The sequence below is a fragment of the Ambystoma mexicanum genome, chromosome 1q (assembly GCF_040938575.1).
Source record: "Ambystoma mexicanum isolate Mex_15411 chromosome 1q, UKY_AmexF1_1, whole genome shotgun sequence".
Taxonomy (NCBI): Eukaryota; Metazoa; Chordata; class Amphibia; order Caudata; family Ambystomatidae; genus Ambystoma; species Ambystoma mexicanum.
In genome coordinates this window covers 553,364,890-553,383,594 of record NC_090922.1, presented here as the reverse complement: position 1 = coordinate 553,383,594, position 18,705 = coordinate 553,364,890, and the positions used below count along the sequence as shown (strand labels likewise).

General features: G+C 44.9%; 1 protein-coding gene across 1 annotated transcript in view; it reads right to left on the bottom strand.

Moving 5' to 3' along the window:
* Nucleotides 1-18,705, bottom strand: part of LOC138521676 (carcinoembryonic antigen-related cell adhesion molecule 4-like) — a 312,017-nt gene that overhangs the window by 207,118 nt on the left and 86,194 nt on the right. Inside the window, exon 2 of the mRNA XM_069634692.1 lies at nt 1,082-1,217. Coding sequence (XP_069490793.1) covers nt 1,082-1,136 — 55 coding nt within the window. The 5' untranslated portion in view covers nt 1,137-1,217. The remainder of the gene's footprint in view (nt 1-1,081; nt 1,218-18,705) is intronic.

Here is an 18,705-nt window from a genome sequence, read left to right as displayed (position 1 = left end):
ATGGTCCAAACGCATGGATCGCCTTTAATGTATATCCGCCTTTAATGTATATCCGTGTATTTAGCACATGTAGCAGAAATGTACGCGCAGCCTGCCCTTTAGAGGTTCGGATTCTGTTGGGTCAATTAAGCTTTTAATCCTTAAATTGAATGCCATTAACCTGGATAACAATAAAACCTAATATTACAGCACTGAGAAATGGGGAAGAGCTCAGTGCTATCAGATGGGGAGGGAACATGTACCCACTAGAGATGTTTCCTATTTTAGCTGCTATTGTAAATAACGAATGTGCACTTTTCTATACCTTGATGCAAATTGTATTTTACATCGTACTTCCTCTACACAACAAAAAGTACTTTAAAATGCATGTTCTGCACAAGGGCATATCCAAAACGGTGCATGTAGGCTATGTGAAAACTGCAGTCTAAAGAACCTTTTTTATTCACATTCTAACTACAAAAATTTAACTTCACAACAAATGCTAAAAATGCATAAACTTTCAAAATTCAAAAATGCAAATACCACGTTGTAAGTTCACACCTATACTGCATCTAAAACGTTTATCTTTTCCATATATGTTTTCGTTTACTCTGCACTGAGAAATGTCCATGTATTTTTGTTTGAACGATGTTTTACTTGCTATTTTCTTTTATTTTTTCTTTTTTTTTACATGGCCGAGTATCGCAATTTGCTTGTTCCACCTCCACAGCCTACTACATCAGTTAAATTTACCACGGGAGAGAGAGGACACACACATACATATAAACACACACATACACCTTCCCCATCTAAATATAACCTCAGTGCAGTTTGTGATGCTTTTAGAAATAATCATCTTAAGAGGAAAGGATGCCTCTTCTTATCAGAGTGACAGCAAGGGAAGACCATACAAGTTACCACTCACACAGCTTCACCAGATGACCGTACCAAGAATGAGCAAAAGGGTGATTGAACAGCATCCTCCATTCTTTACAGTCTGTACCAATAGTTTGGCACACCAGGTGGTGCTCTCACACCTTGAGTGAGTTGAAACTAAAATCACAGCAAAATCAAGCCTTCTTGGTCCCAATGTCTCTGTTACCTGTCAGGATGAACCCCCATGCATGCGGTCCCCATCCTTGCAAGATTATATCCATCTCGACAGCTGTCTACGGTTGTTCTGGGACAGTGTGCTGCAATGTTGCGTGAAAGGCAAGGAATCCAGAAACCCAGCATCGCTGCAAACCAATGTGCAAGAGTTAGTTCAAAGTTAAAACGGGCTTTAATGCCTAATATGTTACAGTTAATGTTCGATTTGTGATGATTACTTTATGGCTTCAGGGGTGGCCTGGGAACCAAAAGAGGCCCCGGAAATAATATTCGAAATGGCCGCATGTTATACACATTTTCAGCACACCCAATTGTGAACGGATGATAGCCCAGGGGCAACGGCTGGTCTTGGACCACAAAGCAACATAGTTTCGAATCCCGGATCCGCACCTAAAACCAAACTCGGGATAGCACATTTTGAAAAATCAATAGGCTACCACACAAAAGAGACCCAGGTTGCAGAAGCCTACCATGGAAATCTCCAGAGCTCCCTATAGGCAAGCCCTCCTCTGCATGACATATATAAACAGTAACTTGATTTCTTGTCTGTTGCTATCTGGCTATCGTCATTGGCGTTTACGTTTATAATATTCTGTTAAAACTCACTGCATAGCTTAAAAATACTTGGTTTTTGCACGCTTTTAACAATAAGAAAACACTACTGAACTGTACAGTATGACCTCCAATGTACCTCCCTTCCATGATCAGTGTTATCGATACAGCAAAGAGACTTCCGGGACTTTTACTTTGGAGAAGCTGCATTTGCTGCACAGATGCAACATCTTAAATGTTGTCAGTCAGTGAAACAGAAAACTTGATCTGAGTGAACAGTAAAAACTGCATGCCTTGGTCCTTGCTGTGAGTTCAGCAGTAATTGTGTTGGGATTACTGCCAAACTCATGACACGGATGTCGGTAAGGATTTACCGGTACCGGTAAAATACCGGTACCGGTAAATCCTTACCGCCTTACTACGAGGTCCTTTTGCGAGTTGGGGGATTTAACGCCTGCTTTTTGCAGGCGTTAAAAACCAACCTGCAAAGGGACCCAGGGAGCTAATTACGGTACCGCAATTTGCGGTACCGTAATTAGCGCCTTCCCCATTCCCATTATGCCCTATGGGGCAAAAATGGGAATGGGGTAGGGCAATGGGGGAAGGGGGAATTACCGCCCCACCAACCTTGGAATGGGGTGGTAATTCCCCTTTCCGCCAATGCGGTGCCGGTATTTTACCGGCATGAACCATGGCGCTAATAGCGCCATGGTTCTCCGCCATCCGTGTAATGAGGCCCTTAGTGTTACCGCCACTCGGTTGCCTGCATTTACGGTGGGATTATGAGTGGTTTAACGATGGTGTAAATCCTCATTTTTGAAGGCAAAAGGACTCCAGGAGAATTTCGTCTGTTTCACCATTAGCGCAGTTTACGGTTATGTTTGGTGGTAAAGCGAATGATTCACCTTCAGCATTTTGTTGTAGACAAATCAGCCACTTTCCCGAAAAACATCTAGATTGGCAGTGCAGTAAAGTGGTGGTCACGTAATGAGGGCCACTTGACCACCCAGTAAGGTAAGGCAACTGTTTTAGAAATCCTGATTACATTTTTCAACCACTCAAAGCAGGTATGACAAGTATTAAAGCTTAGATACATACGCCTATTGACTGGAGTGACATAGATTCAGCTTCTCTTTAATAATTCGAGATAATTGTAGGCAATAAATAGCGAGAAAGAGTTTGCAGAACGCCTTGTGAAACGAGTTGATTGCAACATGTATTAACTTCCAGATTTGCGTTCAGAAGATTTTCTTCCTGTAATCTTGTGACCTACCCTGTTGTGGGTGTTGGCTCGTCACATTAAGAACCTGCTGAACTCGTCCCACTGAAGGGTTCAACCTTGAACTGACGGGAAAGCAGCAGTCCTGTGGGAATACTCCCATATATTTTTGGCTTTCCCAAACAGCAACACATTCACTCTTATTCACTCAGGATACAAGGCAACCCTCCATTTTCTTGAAATGACCAGAAGATAGGAACATCCTCTAGATCATGGTGATGTAGCAAATCAATGCATGCCATCTTCAATGCTCTAAATAAGTTAAGTCCTTCCAAAATTAGATTTTTAGAAACATTGGAGAGTCAAGATTCATTTTGAATGATTGGACCTGCCATTGGTGGCTGTTTCACTATTTACTGGTTCTTGGATTGTGAATTGAGAGAAGAGCAGGGCGATGGGGGAAAGCAGCCAGAGAACACCAACATCCCCCTTCCAAGGTGAACATCATTGATCTAAAACGGGGAGTGGCGTAAAGACAAAGGATGACTCCTCTTCAGTGAGCGATCTTCATAAAACCCCATTTCCCCCAAACAGACTAATTGAATCGGCGGGTACCTTGCCTTCTCCACCTCCCATTCACTGTCAGTCAAAAGCCATCCGATCCATCCTCTATCCTCATTTTTCTCAAAGGGGCTGGTCACTCCTATTCACTGAAATGTAATAAGTCTTAATGTCCCGGTTTGCAGCTATGCCACAGATCGATTTGTTACAGTATGCTATTTTGGTTTGTTATGCCTTTTTGTTATGCCATCCCAGGCCATTTTGGAAAACTGTCCTGTGCTGTTCTGTGCTATGTCATGTTGTGCCATGCCATGCAATGGCATTTTGCTGAGTGCATACCTGAATTATTCAGACTCGCAACCATTAGTCCCACATGCAACCATATATATATATATATATATATATATATATATATATATATATATATATATATATATCCACTAACAAAAAACATTATTAAAGGGGCATTATGGTTAAGTTGTACTAGTAAAAACCTATGCAATGCAAGTGCCAAACGTTGTTACAGGGACGTTATGGTTACAGGTTGTTAGGCAGAATCACATGCAGTACCCTTTGGGAACACTACATGCAATTAAGACTACAAGTGTCAGTACAATTTCACCTTTGGTACAGACCTGTACTACACAGTTATGTGGTAGCGATGGCTGAGCAGCCAGACTTATCTTAAGAGTTTAGTGAGCAGTAGAACAAGTTACACAAAGGACCAACCAATTCAAATGGGTTTTAGGTCAAATTGACTCGATCCTATGGCATTCGATCCTTTTGGATTCAAAACTTTGACCGGACACCATTCAAATGTACACTTAGGCAAGGTTTCTTGGTAAAAGAATACACATTTATTTACTCAGTCAGTTGGAAACCATTACACTAGCAAGAGCAGCTCAATATCACACACTAATAAACTACAAATACACAACCAGTAAGTAAATGAACAAGTTTAGCTCCCCTGAAGTGGGAGCAAAATGGCACTTCAGATACTTAATAAAGGAGTAAAAAGACAAGATTATAAGAATAAGACAGCGTAAATACATTCATAGGCAGGGCAAAGGGTTTCAGTTAACTACGACCAGAAATTCTTCTCAATGGGCCTGGGCCAAAGTCAATGGTTTAGAGTCTTTGTATAGGATAGCACAGTTCTGGTAGATAACAGTTAATTCTTTACCACAGAGTTGAGAAGAGTTTGGCTAGGCGAAAAGTTGGACAAATGTTTAGGGAAGGACAAGCCTTTGAAGTGAGAAAGTTTCCACAAACCTTCGCGATGGCCGAAAAGATTTCCGGACCGCGTTTGCACAGTACCTTGTTAGTGAAGAAGAGCTGTAGCTGAGGCAGTAGTTCCTGGCAGTTCGAGCAGATCTCGCTGTTCCTGAGCTTCAGTCCTGGGGACAAGAAGGAGGATGTTGGGAGGTTCTTGCACTGCCCAGGGAGGAGGCCAAAGCTTTAGCAAGACGTCGGTTTAAAGTGTGCGTGCCTTAAAGTCCACAAGCTGGTTTCCTTGCCTCTGGCTATCCGGTTTTCAACAGCACTCTGAAGAAAATTCGACCAGATGGGGATGGTGTTCAGGTGGCTTACGAGTTGGTTGTTCCCACCAAACTCAAGAGAAGAAGTTATCCTTGAAGGGCTTCTCTGTGAATGGAGTTTCAGGGAATTCGGACCTGCAGCAGGGAATCACCGGTCATCCAAGAGTTGCAGCAGTCCTCTTTCTTCAGCTTGTCTTCGGTTCTTTCATTCCAGTGGTCGACTCTGCTTTATGAAGTGCCAGAGACCTGTTTTTGAACAGTTTTCCCCCAATCATTCCAGCCTGGCTGTCACTCACACAGCAGGGTGGCTGTCCTTGCCGGACAGCCAGCCGGCCAATCATGCCAGAGTGCATTCAGGTCTCCTTGGAGACTAAGCACAGGGAGTTTTGTGCACCTCCCTCACATCCTGTCTACCCCAGACACCCTGGCGCCAGAGGAGGGCTTCAGCACTGAAGCCCGCCAAAGGCCAACAAACAAAGGGACCAAACCTGGTTTGGCGCACAGAGACAAACACAAGAAGGACCATTCCTAAAAGAAATGGCAAAAAAAGTCGACCAGATCTGTTTTTACAGATAGGTCTTGGGCGCCATATTGAAAAACATGGTTGAGCCGATTTTTAGCTACCGTTGTTAGCGGTCGGGAAAAACCATGGTAGTTTGATCTAAACCACTGCCACCAGCCATTTAAAGTAGGAAAGGGTAACATTTGACTGTTACATGAGCGTTGTGACTCAGGGGAAGCTAGGCAAACCCTCCAGCACTCTATAGTACGATAGGGGGTGCTGGGTCAGTAAACTTAAAGAGACTAGTGAAATCAATTCAACTTTACATGTTCTGGGAGACAGTAGTCAGTCCCAGAGAAGGTATTTAAACCTTGGGAAGTCTGAAAGACATCCCTGTGCCACTGCACTGTAGGTGCTGTGTGACACACAGAAAAAGATTATGCCTATGGAGTTGTTTTAAAACTCCATAACCAAAGACCACAAAGGTAAAACACTGATCAAAATACATGGACGAGTGGTAAAAAAGGCTCTCACTCTTCCCAGGTAAAAAAATCAAATCCTAGGAATCCAGCAAAGTTCCTGGGGGTCTCAAAGGGTAAAGGAAATTAGCACATATTGAGAATTCTCCCTAACACAGGTAAAACCAACCCCCCCCCGAAATTAGCCAGTTATGGTAAGCTAAGCAACCATAACTTGCACCACCAGTGTGCACTGCAAGGTCTAACAACCATGACATCAAAGATGCCATCACAAATCTCATTGATGACATCACTGATGACATCACATGTGTGGCTGCCCCTTTTCTGTTCACTGATATAAGTAGGCCAGGTGCTTTTCTTCACTAACAGGAAGTAACAATTCAAAAGGTTCTATCTTTGTGTATGGCACCCTTCTCAGATGTTCTTGCACTACTTTCCTCATGGTTCACGCACATCATATGATACATATACATATAGGGGAAAAAGAAAGCGTAAAACACAGCAATAATTTCTGTGCATGAAGGTAATGAGTTATGTTTTGAACACTTCCCGGTAATACTGCTCCTTGTTTGCTTACTGTAATTTCCCTGTATATGCTCATATTTGTATGCATTGCAGTGTATTTACGTTTTCTGTGCAGTAGTGCAAATATGTAGTTATTAAGGCAATGGTAGCTACCTCTGACATGTTTCACAGTACCCGAAACTCTAAAACAAAAGCATTCATGATTGCACTATGTAACATTGGAAGATTTTCAAGATTACACTTCTATGGGGCATGGTGCAGACAATGGCTACGTGTCCACATGAGTTGGTTCATGTACTGCAAGGAGGTTTGTAATACAATTGTGTTTATAGCAATGCATTGCTTTATGAACTAATTATCTCATGATAGTTCTTTCAATGATCTTAGATAGATTTCTGCCACCATTACAATAACAATTCCTTGTGCAGGCCTTCCATGAAAACTAAATGTACATGTGATGTCATCAATGATGTCATCAGTGAGATTTGTGATGGCATCTTTGATGTTATAAGTGTTAGTCCTTGCATGGCGCACTGGTTGCGGGAGTTATGGTTGCTTAGCTTACCATAACTGCAGAATTTCTGAGGGTTTTCGGTTTTACCTGTAACCATCACGTTCCTGTAACAACGTTTGCCCATTGCATTGCATAGGTTCTTACTAGTGCAACTTAACCATAACGTCCCTTTAACTATGTTTTTGTTAGTGAATTTCATAGGTTTTTAGTAGGGCACTGTAACCCGAACGTTGCTTTAGCATTGTGTTTTCTGTAAAGATTATAGCTGTTTGGTACTGCAACGGAGCCATAACGTTCCGTTGACAATGATTTGTTACTGATTCCTTGGCTGCCCTCATGATAAAGTCATGGAAAGGCCAAATTGTCTGGTGTATGTATCCATTTGCGCTACCCCTTCCTTTCCGAATAGTGTTGGTGTATCTTAGCAATTGCAGATGTAAATAGTAAATGTTGGTGAGTGTTTGAGTAGTTTCTCTTTTTGTGTTAACATTGCATCGTGAATCTGTGCTGCACAGTACTGGCCGAGATGACTACAGAAGAGCAATATGGACGTTTTCTAGGGAGACTGCGTCGGCGTATGCGCAATCACACAGCAAGTATCCGTAGGACTCCAGTAGTGTCCGCATGTCAGCATCTTCTAATACACTTTTAAATAGTTGTGGAAGTGTACGTGTATGCATTCCACACCTATACCCATGCATAGGTCATCCACTGTGTGCTGGTAACACTGCCCATGTCGCCAGCCCTACGGATTCAGACGGTAGGCTACTACATTTCAAGTACTCTTGCCAACTACATGGGTGGCTCTGCAAACCTACCAATGTGTAGCTAAAACACGCCTGACTGTATGATACCGACTGGTAAACAAGGAACAGCAACCTGCAGTGTAACGTGGGCATGTTAAATGTCACATTCATTTGATTGATGTGCTGCTTGCCTTTCAATGACCCGTGAAACAGACACATTGTGTCTGCACTGAGTAACTGCAGGCGGGACAGTTTGTAGTGAGCCTGCAAAATGACAAAGCTGGTGCGGCTTGGTCACGCACATACTAGTGCATGTAAAGGCAAGTAAGCAAACAGCAGAATGTGCAGAGTACAAACCATGTTAGCGGTGGTTAGAAAAGTACTGTAGCTGCATGGGTCGCACAAAATAAATGGCTTCCTGCTCCACGAAATGAAGCGGTGTTTCCCGTTGTTGTAAACATTCTTGTATTCCAGAATGTATGCATCTCCGTGAATGCTACTCCTAAAGCTAATGTCGTAGCATAAAGTGTTTGTATTGCGTGTGACGACAACTGAAATTAAAGCACAAGGGACCAGTGGGCACTCTACCGCCCTTCTAACAATAACATAGGGTAATTTCATGTACAGCATTTGGCACATCTGCTGCGGGCAACAAGATGGGCACTCCTGTAGGGCAGCGGAGCTCTAAAACATCCTTGCAGACCATATGCTGCGCTAGAGACCCATACCCGCCAAAGGGCATTGTATTATGCATGTACTGCAACGTGCTACTCTACCGAGGGAAGGTACTTGGAAGTGTGCAGGAAAAGTCCTTATCGTATCCATGCAGGTGCTGCCCCTTTTGTATCGTATCGGGCCGTTCCTGTCGTTCCATCTGTGGCGTGTGTCAGAAGAGCATAATAAATGGAAATGAACTGGGAAAGGAAAAAAGGAAAATAAGGAAAGCACCTTTTAGAGATGAACAATGGATTTACCAATGAATGGATGCAGGGCGAGAGGCGTGGCACTTTGTAGAACACACTGTAGTTCAATCGGTTGGAAAGGGGGTTGCTGAAGAAAGAGGTCTCTTTATGTGTTGCACAGCGTTTTGAAGAGTGCCAGTGCGCAACACTAACTACAAACATTTTTTCATTACTTTCATGAAGAGCACCAAGGCAATTTGGATGGGGTGTGCAGAAATCGGGATGGCAGGCATAGTAAGATGAACGTTATAGTTGTGCTGTGAAATGTCATATGGCATGTGTGAAGTACACAATTGGCACATGTACACTTCTTCGCAATGTACCGCACTTTCTCCATTTGCTGACTAAATAAAAAATGACCCAGCCACATCGGTGTCTGCATAATGCGATACAAAGTTATGCAAGAGATCAGAAACAAACGCAAGACCTGAGCAAATGCCTCCCTCTTCGCAAGTGGCACTGAAACTCGTGTAACATGATGTGCCATTTTCCCTCCACAATGAACAACAATAATATTGGCATGTTTACGTGTCACCAAAGTGTCACACAGACAAACCAAAATCAGTCACTTCAATGTAGTTACTCCATAGCAGTACACATCCACATGATAGATTTCAAAATGAGCAGCCACTGCACAGTGTTTTCCAATCACTTTCAGTCAATGTATTGCGCACTCCCCTAAAACCCACACGCTGTGGCTCGTGAAACACGCAGCCATAACCGCACCCTCTGCATTTTTGTTGACACGTACACTGTGTACCACAGTCTGTGTGTACACACCACACCCAGAAACCTTATTGGCCAATCCCGTAGCCTCTACAGGCTCATTTCTATGCCTGTCATCTGCAAAAGAGGTGTATCTAACATGTAGCACCCTGAAACTATCGCGATATTTATGTACATTTTGTGCTATGCACGCGCGGGAGTGGGGGAATAACTTTCAACCAGGGTAGGAGACGTCCTTAGTTGTGGCGGTCCTTAAAAGAGCCTTTTTTTTTTAAAGGTGCTTCCATATGAACACCTTTTTTTGCTGTTTTTATAAGTCATTTTGTGTTTTCAACGTCAGCTCACAATCTTACAATAGGGTCTTTAGTGCAGCCTGTAGATTGTGAAACAAAATGTCATTGCCACTGTTCGACAAGGACATGCGTTTCTATTGAAAAGATTTATATATTGAGTACGAATGTTCTCATTCTCACAGGAGAACATCCCAGCAGCACTCAAGAAGTCACAAATGCTTCTGTTGATCAGACCCCTTCCAGCTTCTGGCTGGCGACAGGAATCAATCGAATACTTCCACACTATTCTCAGGGGTATACATGAGAAAAGCACCTTGGCAGTGGGAAAAATGCGCTGCACTGCTGTCACCATCTTCTGCAGTTGACGGTACACACTGTAACAAGCCATGGAACCCAAAAAGAAGGCTCCAAACTGCACAACCACAACATGTACAGTTGCCGAAGAGGCCATGCATCAACATTCTACAAGCACCCCGCCGAAACAGGACGATTCGACACTGCACAACAAAGCGTCCACTCCCTCCAAACTGAAATTGCCACAAAAGCCTTCTTGGAGGGCATACACGAACAGATCTTCCACAAAGGCATCACCCACGATGAAAACTGTGCGTCTTGCCATGTTTGCCAGCCACACTGCACAAACTAATGCAAAAAATGATTGCCACCCTTTCCTGTGAGGCCCACCCTGCGCACCTGATTGGCCAAAGGCCATAGTCCCATTTCCATTGGCCAGCATGGTGAGAAGCGCAGAATTTGGCACGTGCCTTTCCCCAAGTACCACGAGGGCCACGCCCCAGTGAAGCAGGACTAGTCCTTCTCCCTATTGGAGCTCTTGCCTATTACGCACACCCATTTCCATTGGCCAGCATGGTGAGAAATACAGAAGTGTGGCACGTACGGTTCCACAATTTCCAGGAGGGCTGCGGCACAGTAAAGCAGGAGGGCTCCTTTTTTCCCTTTCCACTTCAGCCATGCACGCAATGCACTAGGCCCTCCCCACAGATAACACAGCATAGTACAGGCTATATGTAAATGCTCATGTCATGTGCACTGCACTCCCCTTCTGCAATTCAGCCTGGCACCTTTCGCCCCGGGCACATATTTGCACGCATGGCTTCACAACCTTGCATTGGGTGTGCTGAACGGAATGTAGGAGCCAGTGTATGTTCGCCATAGTTTACATGTGTCCTGCTGAGCACGGCCTTTCATGCTGTAATATCTTACAGCACTCCCAAAAGCAAGGGGATTATAAGGGCCAAACCACAGGAAAAGCTCATGGTGGCATGAGGCTCCCTATTGTTCCACAGGGGCAATGATGTTCATCGTATGCTAATGTACGCATATCAGCTCACTTCTGCTGCTGTACCAAGTCTGCAATGCCGTCCACAACCAATGTGTAAAAGTCACCAACTTCAAATGCATGCAGACACCTTTGTACACACTATGTTTAAATGCTCATGTCATGTGCACTGCACTTCCCATCTGCAATTCAGCCTGCCAGCTTTCATCCTGGGCACATATTTGCACGCAGGGCTGCATAACGGTCCGTTGGGTGTGCTGAACGGTATGTAGGAGGTCATATAAATTAGCCATAGGTTACATGTGTGCTGTTGAACACGTCCTTTCATACTGCAATATCTTAAAGCACTCCGTAAAGCAAGGGGCTTATAAGGGGCAAACCATATGAAATACACATGGTGGCATGTGGCGGCCTATTATGCAACAGGGGCAATAATCTACGTCATATGCTAATTGACGCATAGCAGCTCTCTTCCACTGCTCGAACAAGTGCACAATGTCCTCCACAGCCATTGTGTAAAAGTCACCAACTTCAAATGCATGCAGAGTGACAACTGCATGGCTGCAATAGGTTGTGGTGGCTGTTATAAAGGTCTACGCTGTTGGGTGCAGGTGCGGTGAACGGTATGTTGGGGGCTGTGTGTATTGGCTATGGTTTACATGTGTGCTGCTGAGCATGTCCTTTCATGGTGCCATAACTTACAACACTTCCTAACGCAAGGGTCTTCTAACGGCCTAACCGTAGCAAATGCAAATGGTGGCTCCCTATTGTGCAACAGGGGCAATGATGTACACTGTATCATAATGTACGCATAGCAGCTCACTTCTGCTGCTCTACCAAGTCTACAATGTCCTCCACGACCATTGCGTACAAGTCACCAACCTGACATGCATGTAGACTGACAAGTGCATGACTGCATTACATTGTGGTGGCTGTCATTAAGGCCTAGCCTGCTGAGTGCATGGCCTACGGCCTACGGCCTTCGGCCATGCTCCCAACAGTCTAGGCCTTGCCCATACCCACCAGAACATAACAAAGCCATGCAGGCGAACATGTAGGCATGTGCCACAAATCAGAAAGCCAACATAGGCACCAGCAATTTTACCCAACCTCCGCACCCTAAGGCAGGAATGCATGCACACATGTTCCACTTACCATAATGCACAAACATACCACAGGGTTTGGCACCGCTACCCACTTCCATTCAGAAACCATTGTAATAATGCGAACTAAACAACACAATCATCGCAACATTGGTCCTGCTCTCCACGCTGTACTACATACACACAAGCAGTACTGCATGGTGCACTGCAAAACTTGCTAATTCGCGCAATGCACACTATGCAAGCACATGTAAGAACCAGTTGCACTGTAACCTCTTCCATATTTATACTATTCCATTAGTGCACCCAGTGGACACAGTACATGACTGGTCACTGCAGCATCTCCACCCATACACCGACAACTGTATGATGTTCTACCAATCACCACACCCATGCAACCAAAAATGTGTGCAATGCAGCCACACCACACACACAAAGCGACAATGTGGCAATGACTTTCAACCAGTCGACATACCTTTTCAACCACTGAACATACTTTTCTGTGCAAGCGCTGCAGCCATGCAATAAAGAGGCTACAGACTTAGCACACACACACACACACAACACCATAGTACTCCCTATCTGTAAATGTGCATGTCTTGTGAAATGCACTCCCTTTCTGCAAATGTGCCTGCCACCATTCATCACAGAAAGACATCGCTGCTGCAGCTGGCATGCCATAACGAAAGCTGCCTGCAATGACCACACAAGATTTTTGCCTGTTGAGATGACCGCAAATTGGCATACTATGCACGGATACCGCTAGCACACCACCGTCTTCTTCTAATGAGATCTATCACTTGCAGCACTTCTCACTCTCCCACCCTTTCCATCCCTTCTTCCCACCACCAGATCCCGTAAACTATGGTTTTCAGGCCCTTTAACCTCTTCCATATTTACACTATCCCATTAGTGCACCCACTACACGCAGTACACGACTGGCTAGTTCAGACATAACACCTCTCTTCCGCTGGTCTACGAAGAGTACAATGTCCTCCACTACCATTATGTAAAAGTCACCAACTTCAAATGCATGCAGAGTGACAACTGCATGACTGCATTATGTTGTGCTGGGTGTGATGAAGGCCTATGCTGTTGGGTGCAGGTGTGGTGAACGGTATGTAGGAGGCTTTGTGCATTGGACATGTTTTACATGTGTGCTGCTGAGCACGTCCTTTCATAATGCCCTAACCAAAGCAAATGCAAATGGTAACATGTGTCTCCCTATTGTGCAACAGGTGCAATGATGTGCACTGTATGCTATTGTACACATAGCAGCTCACTTCTGCTGCTCTACCAACTCTACAATGTCCTCCACAACGCAGGTGAACATGTAGGCATTTGCCACAATTCAGAAAGGCAAAATAGGCACCAGCACTTCTACCCAACCTCTGCACCCTAAAGCAGGAATGCAAGCACACATGTTCCACTTACCGTAATGCGCAAACATACCACAGGATTTGCCAACAATTCTTACTTCCAATCAGAAACCATTGTAATAATGCCAACCAAACAACACATTCGTCGCAGCATTGGTCCTGCTCTCCACACTGTACATACAAGCAGTACTGCAAAGTGCACTTCAATACTTACTAATCTGCGCAATGCACACCATGCAAGACATGTAAAAACCATTTGTACCGCGTCCTCTTCCATATTTACACTATTGCATTAGTGCACCCCGTGGCCACAGTAGATGACTGGCCACCGCAGCATATCCACCCATTCACCGACAACTGTACAATGTTCTACCAATCACCACACCCATGCAAACAACAATGTGTGCAATGCAGCCAAACCACAAACACAAAGCGACAATATGGCTCCGACTTTCAACCAGTCGACATACCTTTTCAACCAGTGGACCTACTTTTCTGTGCAAGGGCTGCAGCCATGCATTAAAGGGGCTATGGACTTACCACACATGGCATACCATAGAACACCCTATCTGTAAATGTGCATGTCGTGTGCCCCTTCTGCAAATGTGCCTGCCACCACTCATCACAGAAAGACATCACTGCTGCAGCTGGCATGCCATAATGAAGGCTGTCTGCAATGACCACACAAGATTATTGCCTGTTCAGATAACCGCAAATTGGCCTAGTATGCACGGATACCGCTAGCACACCACCGTCTTCTTCTAATGAGATGTGTCACTTGCAGCACTTCTCACTCCCCCACTCTTTCCATCCCTTCTTCCCACCACAAGATGCCATAAACTATGATTTCCAGGCCCGTTTGCCACCGCACTGCCCTCAGAAACAACATGCCAGTGTTATCAAAACTATTCACACACAACACATTACCGTACACTGCAATGCAATCACATTTTTCACTGCACGGCGAACAGGGAAAAGGGATGCCGGAGCAGAGGCAGATATGAGTACTTCTAGTGGCCACACAGTTACATACAAGAGGCCCAGCCATGCACACAATGCATTAGGGGCTTGCCACACACACCACAACACTGTCCTCCGATACACCATGGCGGCGTTTCCCAAAACCTTTGACGCAAAGCGCGCTTCCCTCCAGCAACCACTGGCCATGTCCACTGTTTGCCGCCAGCACGGCGTACCGCAGGCCAATAAGACTTCGGTCCGTGGAGTGAACAGGAAAATTGGGTCGCAAAGTGGACCCAGATATCACTAATTTTTTGGGACGTACATTTCAGTCCTTTGCAACAAAAGTACTGGCCCAATTTCAACCAAACACACAAAAGCACACTTTCTGACCCAAGCCCCCGCACCTGCCACAAATCTGGTGAAAATCCGTCCAGCCGCTCAGGCTGTAGCCATGCACAGTTTTTCCCCATTCAGTCTATGGAAAAAAAATATTTACCCCCCCCTATTACTTTGCCCTCCATGCACGAAACCTCACCCAACTTGGCGAAAAAAATTCAGAGCCGGCCATATACTTTTTTGCAAAGTTTGGTGAGGATTCCTCCAGGGGTAGCTGAAAAAGTGCTCTTCCTATGAGTTTAGCAACTTAACCATCTCCCAGCTTAAACTTCATTCTGATTCGTTTGGCTGTCTCCATGACCATCAGTCTGGCTTCAGAGCGGCCAGAAGCACGGAAACTGCTCTCCTGAACATCCGTGAAGACCTGCTCTCCAACCTTGACTCTAACATTCCCTCTGTACTCATCCTACTTGATCTCTCTTCTGCGTTCGACACAATCAACGGTTTATAGTGACTTTTTCGACAGTTACTATTTCGACATAATATGTCGAACCAAAATTGCCAATTTTTTATTTTTTATTTTTTTTATGCCTTTTTTTGGGGGGGGGGCAGGGGGTTGCCCCCCCAAGCACCCGTTTTTTTTTATATCATCTTTTTTTTCTAACTAAACCAAACTAAACCCTATAAAAAAAAAAAAAAAACGGCAATTTTGATTCGACATATTGGTATGTCGAAAAAATGTTTTCAAAATATTGACTGCATACCCAATCAACCATACCATCCTGCTCAACCGTCTCTGTGATAACCTGGGTATCACTGATCAGGCTCTGGCCTGGCTGACCTCTTTCCTTTCTGATCTACCCTCCCAGGTCCAACTTGGGTCCTTCCTGTCATTTATCTTCCTCTCGACCTGTGGTGTCCCCCAGGGATCTAACTCTCACCCTGGCTTTTCAACCAATACCTGGCAACTCTTGCCCACTGCATTGCCATTTTTTGTTGCTCAAATGTCCAGTGCTACGCTGACGACACTCAACTCATTTTCAGGCTGCCCTCTGCCACCTCCTCTCCCTCTCTCATCTCTGAATGCCTAACTGCTATTCAAGATTGGTGTACCGCCAATGATCTTTGTCTGAACGCCAGCAAGACAGAGATCCTCCTCATCAGCACACCTTCACCTTCCTTCCCCCTCTCTGGCCGGCCTCCCTTGGCCCTCCTTTTACCTCCACCTGCGAGGCTAAGAACCTCGGGTCATCTTTGACTCCACTTTCCTTCTTTGCCCACATCTCTGAGTTCTCTAAAAAGTCAAACCTCCTACTGCACCTCCTCAGAGGTACTCTTCCTTTCCTCTCCTTCCCCCAGAAGCTCACTGTCTCCCAATCTCTGGTTCTCTCTAGGTTGGACTATTGTAACAGTCTCTTTCTAAATCTACCTGCCTCTTCTCTCCGCCCTCTGTAACCAATCCAGAACAGGACTGCAAGACCTGTCCTTGGCCTCAAGCCCTGGAATCTTATCTCTCCAGCTCTGAAATCTCTCCATTGGCTCCCAGTGGATGCAAGGATTAAATTCAAAACCCTCTGCAATGTCCACAAGGCTTTCTAGGGCCTGGGTCCAAAATACCTTCAGCTATCCCTCCGTAAATACCTCCCCTTTCAAGCTCTTCGCTCCTCTATCTCTTACTTCCTCAGGGTCAGTCGTTTTTCAGAGAAATGAGCTGGGGGTAGATCGCTGCCTTCAGTTGGGCCCTCCCTCTGGAATAGCCTCCCTGCCACTCTAAAACTTGAGGAGAACCATCTCCGGTTCCGGAAGCACCTCAAGACCTTCCTCTTTGCTTCTGCCTTCGCTTCCCCTCTCCCCTGCGGATCTGCTCTCTCTTGCCACCCTCTGTCCCCTGGGCCCTGGTACCTGCTCACCCTGCCACCCTCCTGCACTGCCTCCTGGCCACCCCTTGCTTGGGGGACTGTATCTGTACCCATACAGTCCCCCAAACCTCCCATTTTCTTCTTTTTCTGCACTTATCAGACTTACCCAGTCTGCTGCCGTAAACACAGCACTTTCCACCTGCTGGCTGCATTACCACTGTTTATTGCCTCTATTATCTATTATCCATTTATTGTATTTATTGTATTTATCTGTTCTCCTTTCTGTCTGCACTCTCCAATCTCCCCTTCCATGCACTTTTCCCCTTTCCCTTTCCCATGCACTTGCGCGTTTTCAATGCCACTGGACCTAGTAAGATCGGTGTTGTGTTTCTCCCCTGTTCCCCTCCCTTGACTTATCGTGCTCTGAAACACTTGTGCATGAACGTGATACAAATATAATATCATATCATATTGAAACCATAACTACATGGCCCGCGGTCACGGGCCGTGTAATATATATTGAAAAAACAAAAAACAAAACTAAAGGCAGTGGTGGAAGAACAGCAGCACTCACCCATAAATACTCAGATCAACACTGACTTTCAGGTTCTCTGTGCATAGTCCTTTATTGTCGTTTCAGTGGACAGTGAGGAACAGAGAAATCAACAACGCGTTTCACCCTGGTAGGCTTCGTCATATGCATGTATATGTTACAGAGCCTGTGGTAGAGGCCCTGTAGTTATGGTTAAGTTGCTCAACCCATTGGAAGAACACTTTTTGGGTGGTTCATAACTTTTTCCCCCCTGGATGAAACTTCACCAAACTTTGCAAATAAAGTATGTTTTGTGCGGTTTTGTGGAGGCAGGGGGTAGGGCGGTGGGAGGGGTGAAAGTTATGAGTGGCTCCAAAATGTGTGGACATCCTCGAAGACGCAATGGAAAAAATGTTTTGCTGGCGCCTACAGCCCCAACTTCAGGACGGATTTTTACCAAATTTGCGGCAGAAGCAGCAGCTGGTCCCGAAGGTGTGTTTTTGTAAATTTGGTGTACATCTGTCCAGTAATTTTTTTTTTAAATAGCCAATAGTAGGTAAACAAATAATTTGTGATATCTGGGTATGGTCCACGGACGCCTCAGGACCAATCAGAGGCCAGCACAATGTTAAAAATGTATGTTCTGTCAGATATTTTGAAATGGTCGCCATGCAGGATCTGCGGACAGCCGCTGCTGGCCGCGTAGAGCGCAGTGAGTAGATAGTCTGGAAAACACATTTGGGATCTGGAAAGGGTGAGGGAGTGGAATAACATTGATATGGAGCTGTTTTGGTAGGTGAAAAAAGGGTTTGCAGGTGCCGCTGAGTCCGCGGTCAATTTTAGTGTCCACAGATATCATTTGGGTTGCAGGGGTTTCTGGGTGAGTCTTGATGTTTGAAGTTGTATTGTACGAACTTGTTATATGGTTGAATTATATTGTGGTGGTTGTGGCGGCCATGCACCCAAGAATCTGGCTTCCAGCAACACATACTATAGTAATATGTGTATAGTCATTATTGGTATTTTACGGGGAGTATACCATATTTGTAAATGGTGAAATGATATAATTGAAGTACTTGTGCTATTTATGATCATAGTATAATTGAGGATAGTTCTCCTTGATCTTTGCTCCGACTTTGACATGGTCAACCATTCTATACTCATGAAACAGCTACATGAAACCTTCAGCATCACAGACCAATCACTGGACTGACTGACTTGTTCCCCTCACTAACCACCCTTCCCAGCTGCAACTGGCACGTTTCTCCTCCAACACCTCACGCTCTACCTGAAGTGTCCTCCAGGGCTGTATCCTATTGCTGTGGCTCTTTAATATGTTTTTGTTTTTTTATTAAACATGTTATGGTTTATACAAAACGTTCATGAAAAACAAACACATTCCCTCATCACTCTGGCTCACCTGATCTCCTTGTTCTCTCCTCATTTCCAGTGTTATGCTGATGACACTGCTTTCCTTGAAACTTCCCTCTACTACTTTCGCCTCCCTGTCCTTCATCCCCAATTGTT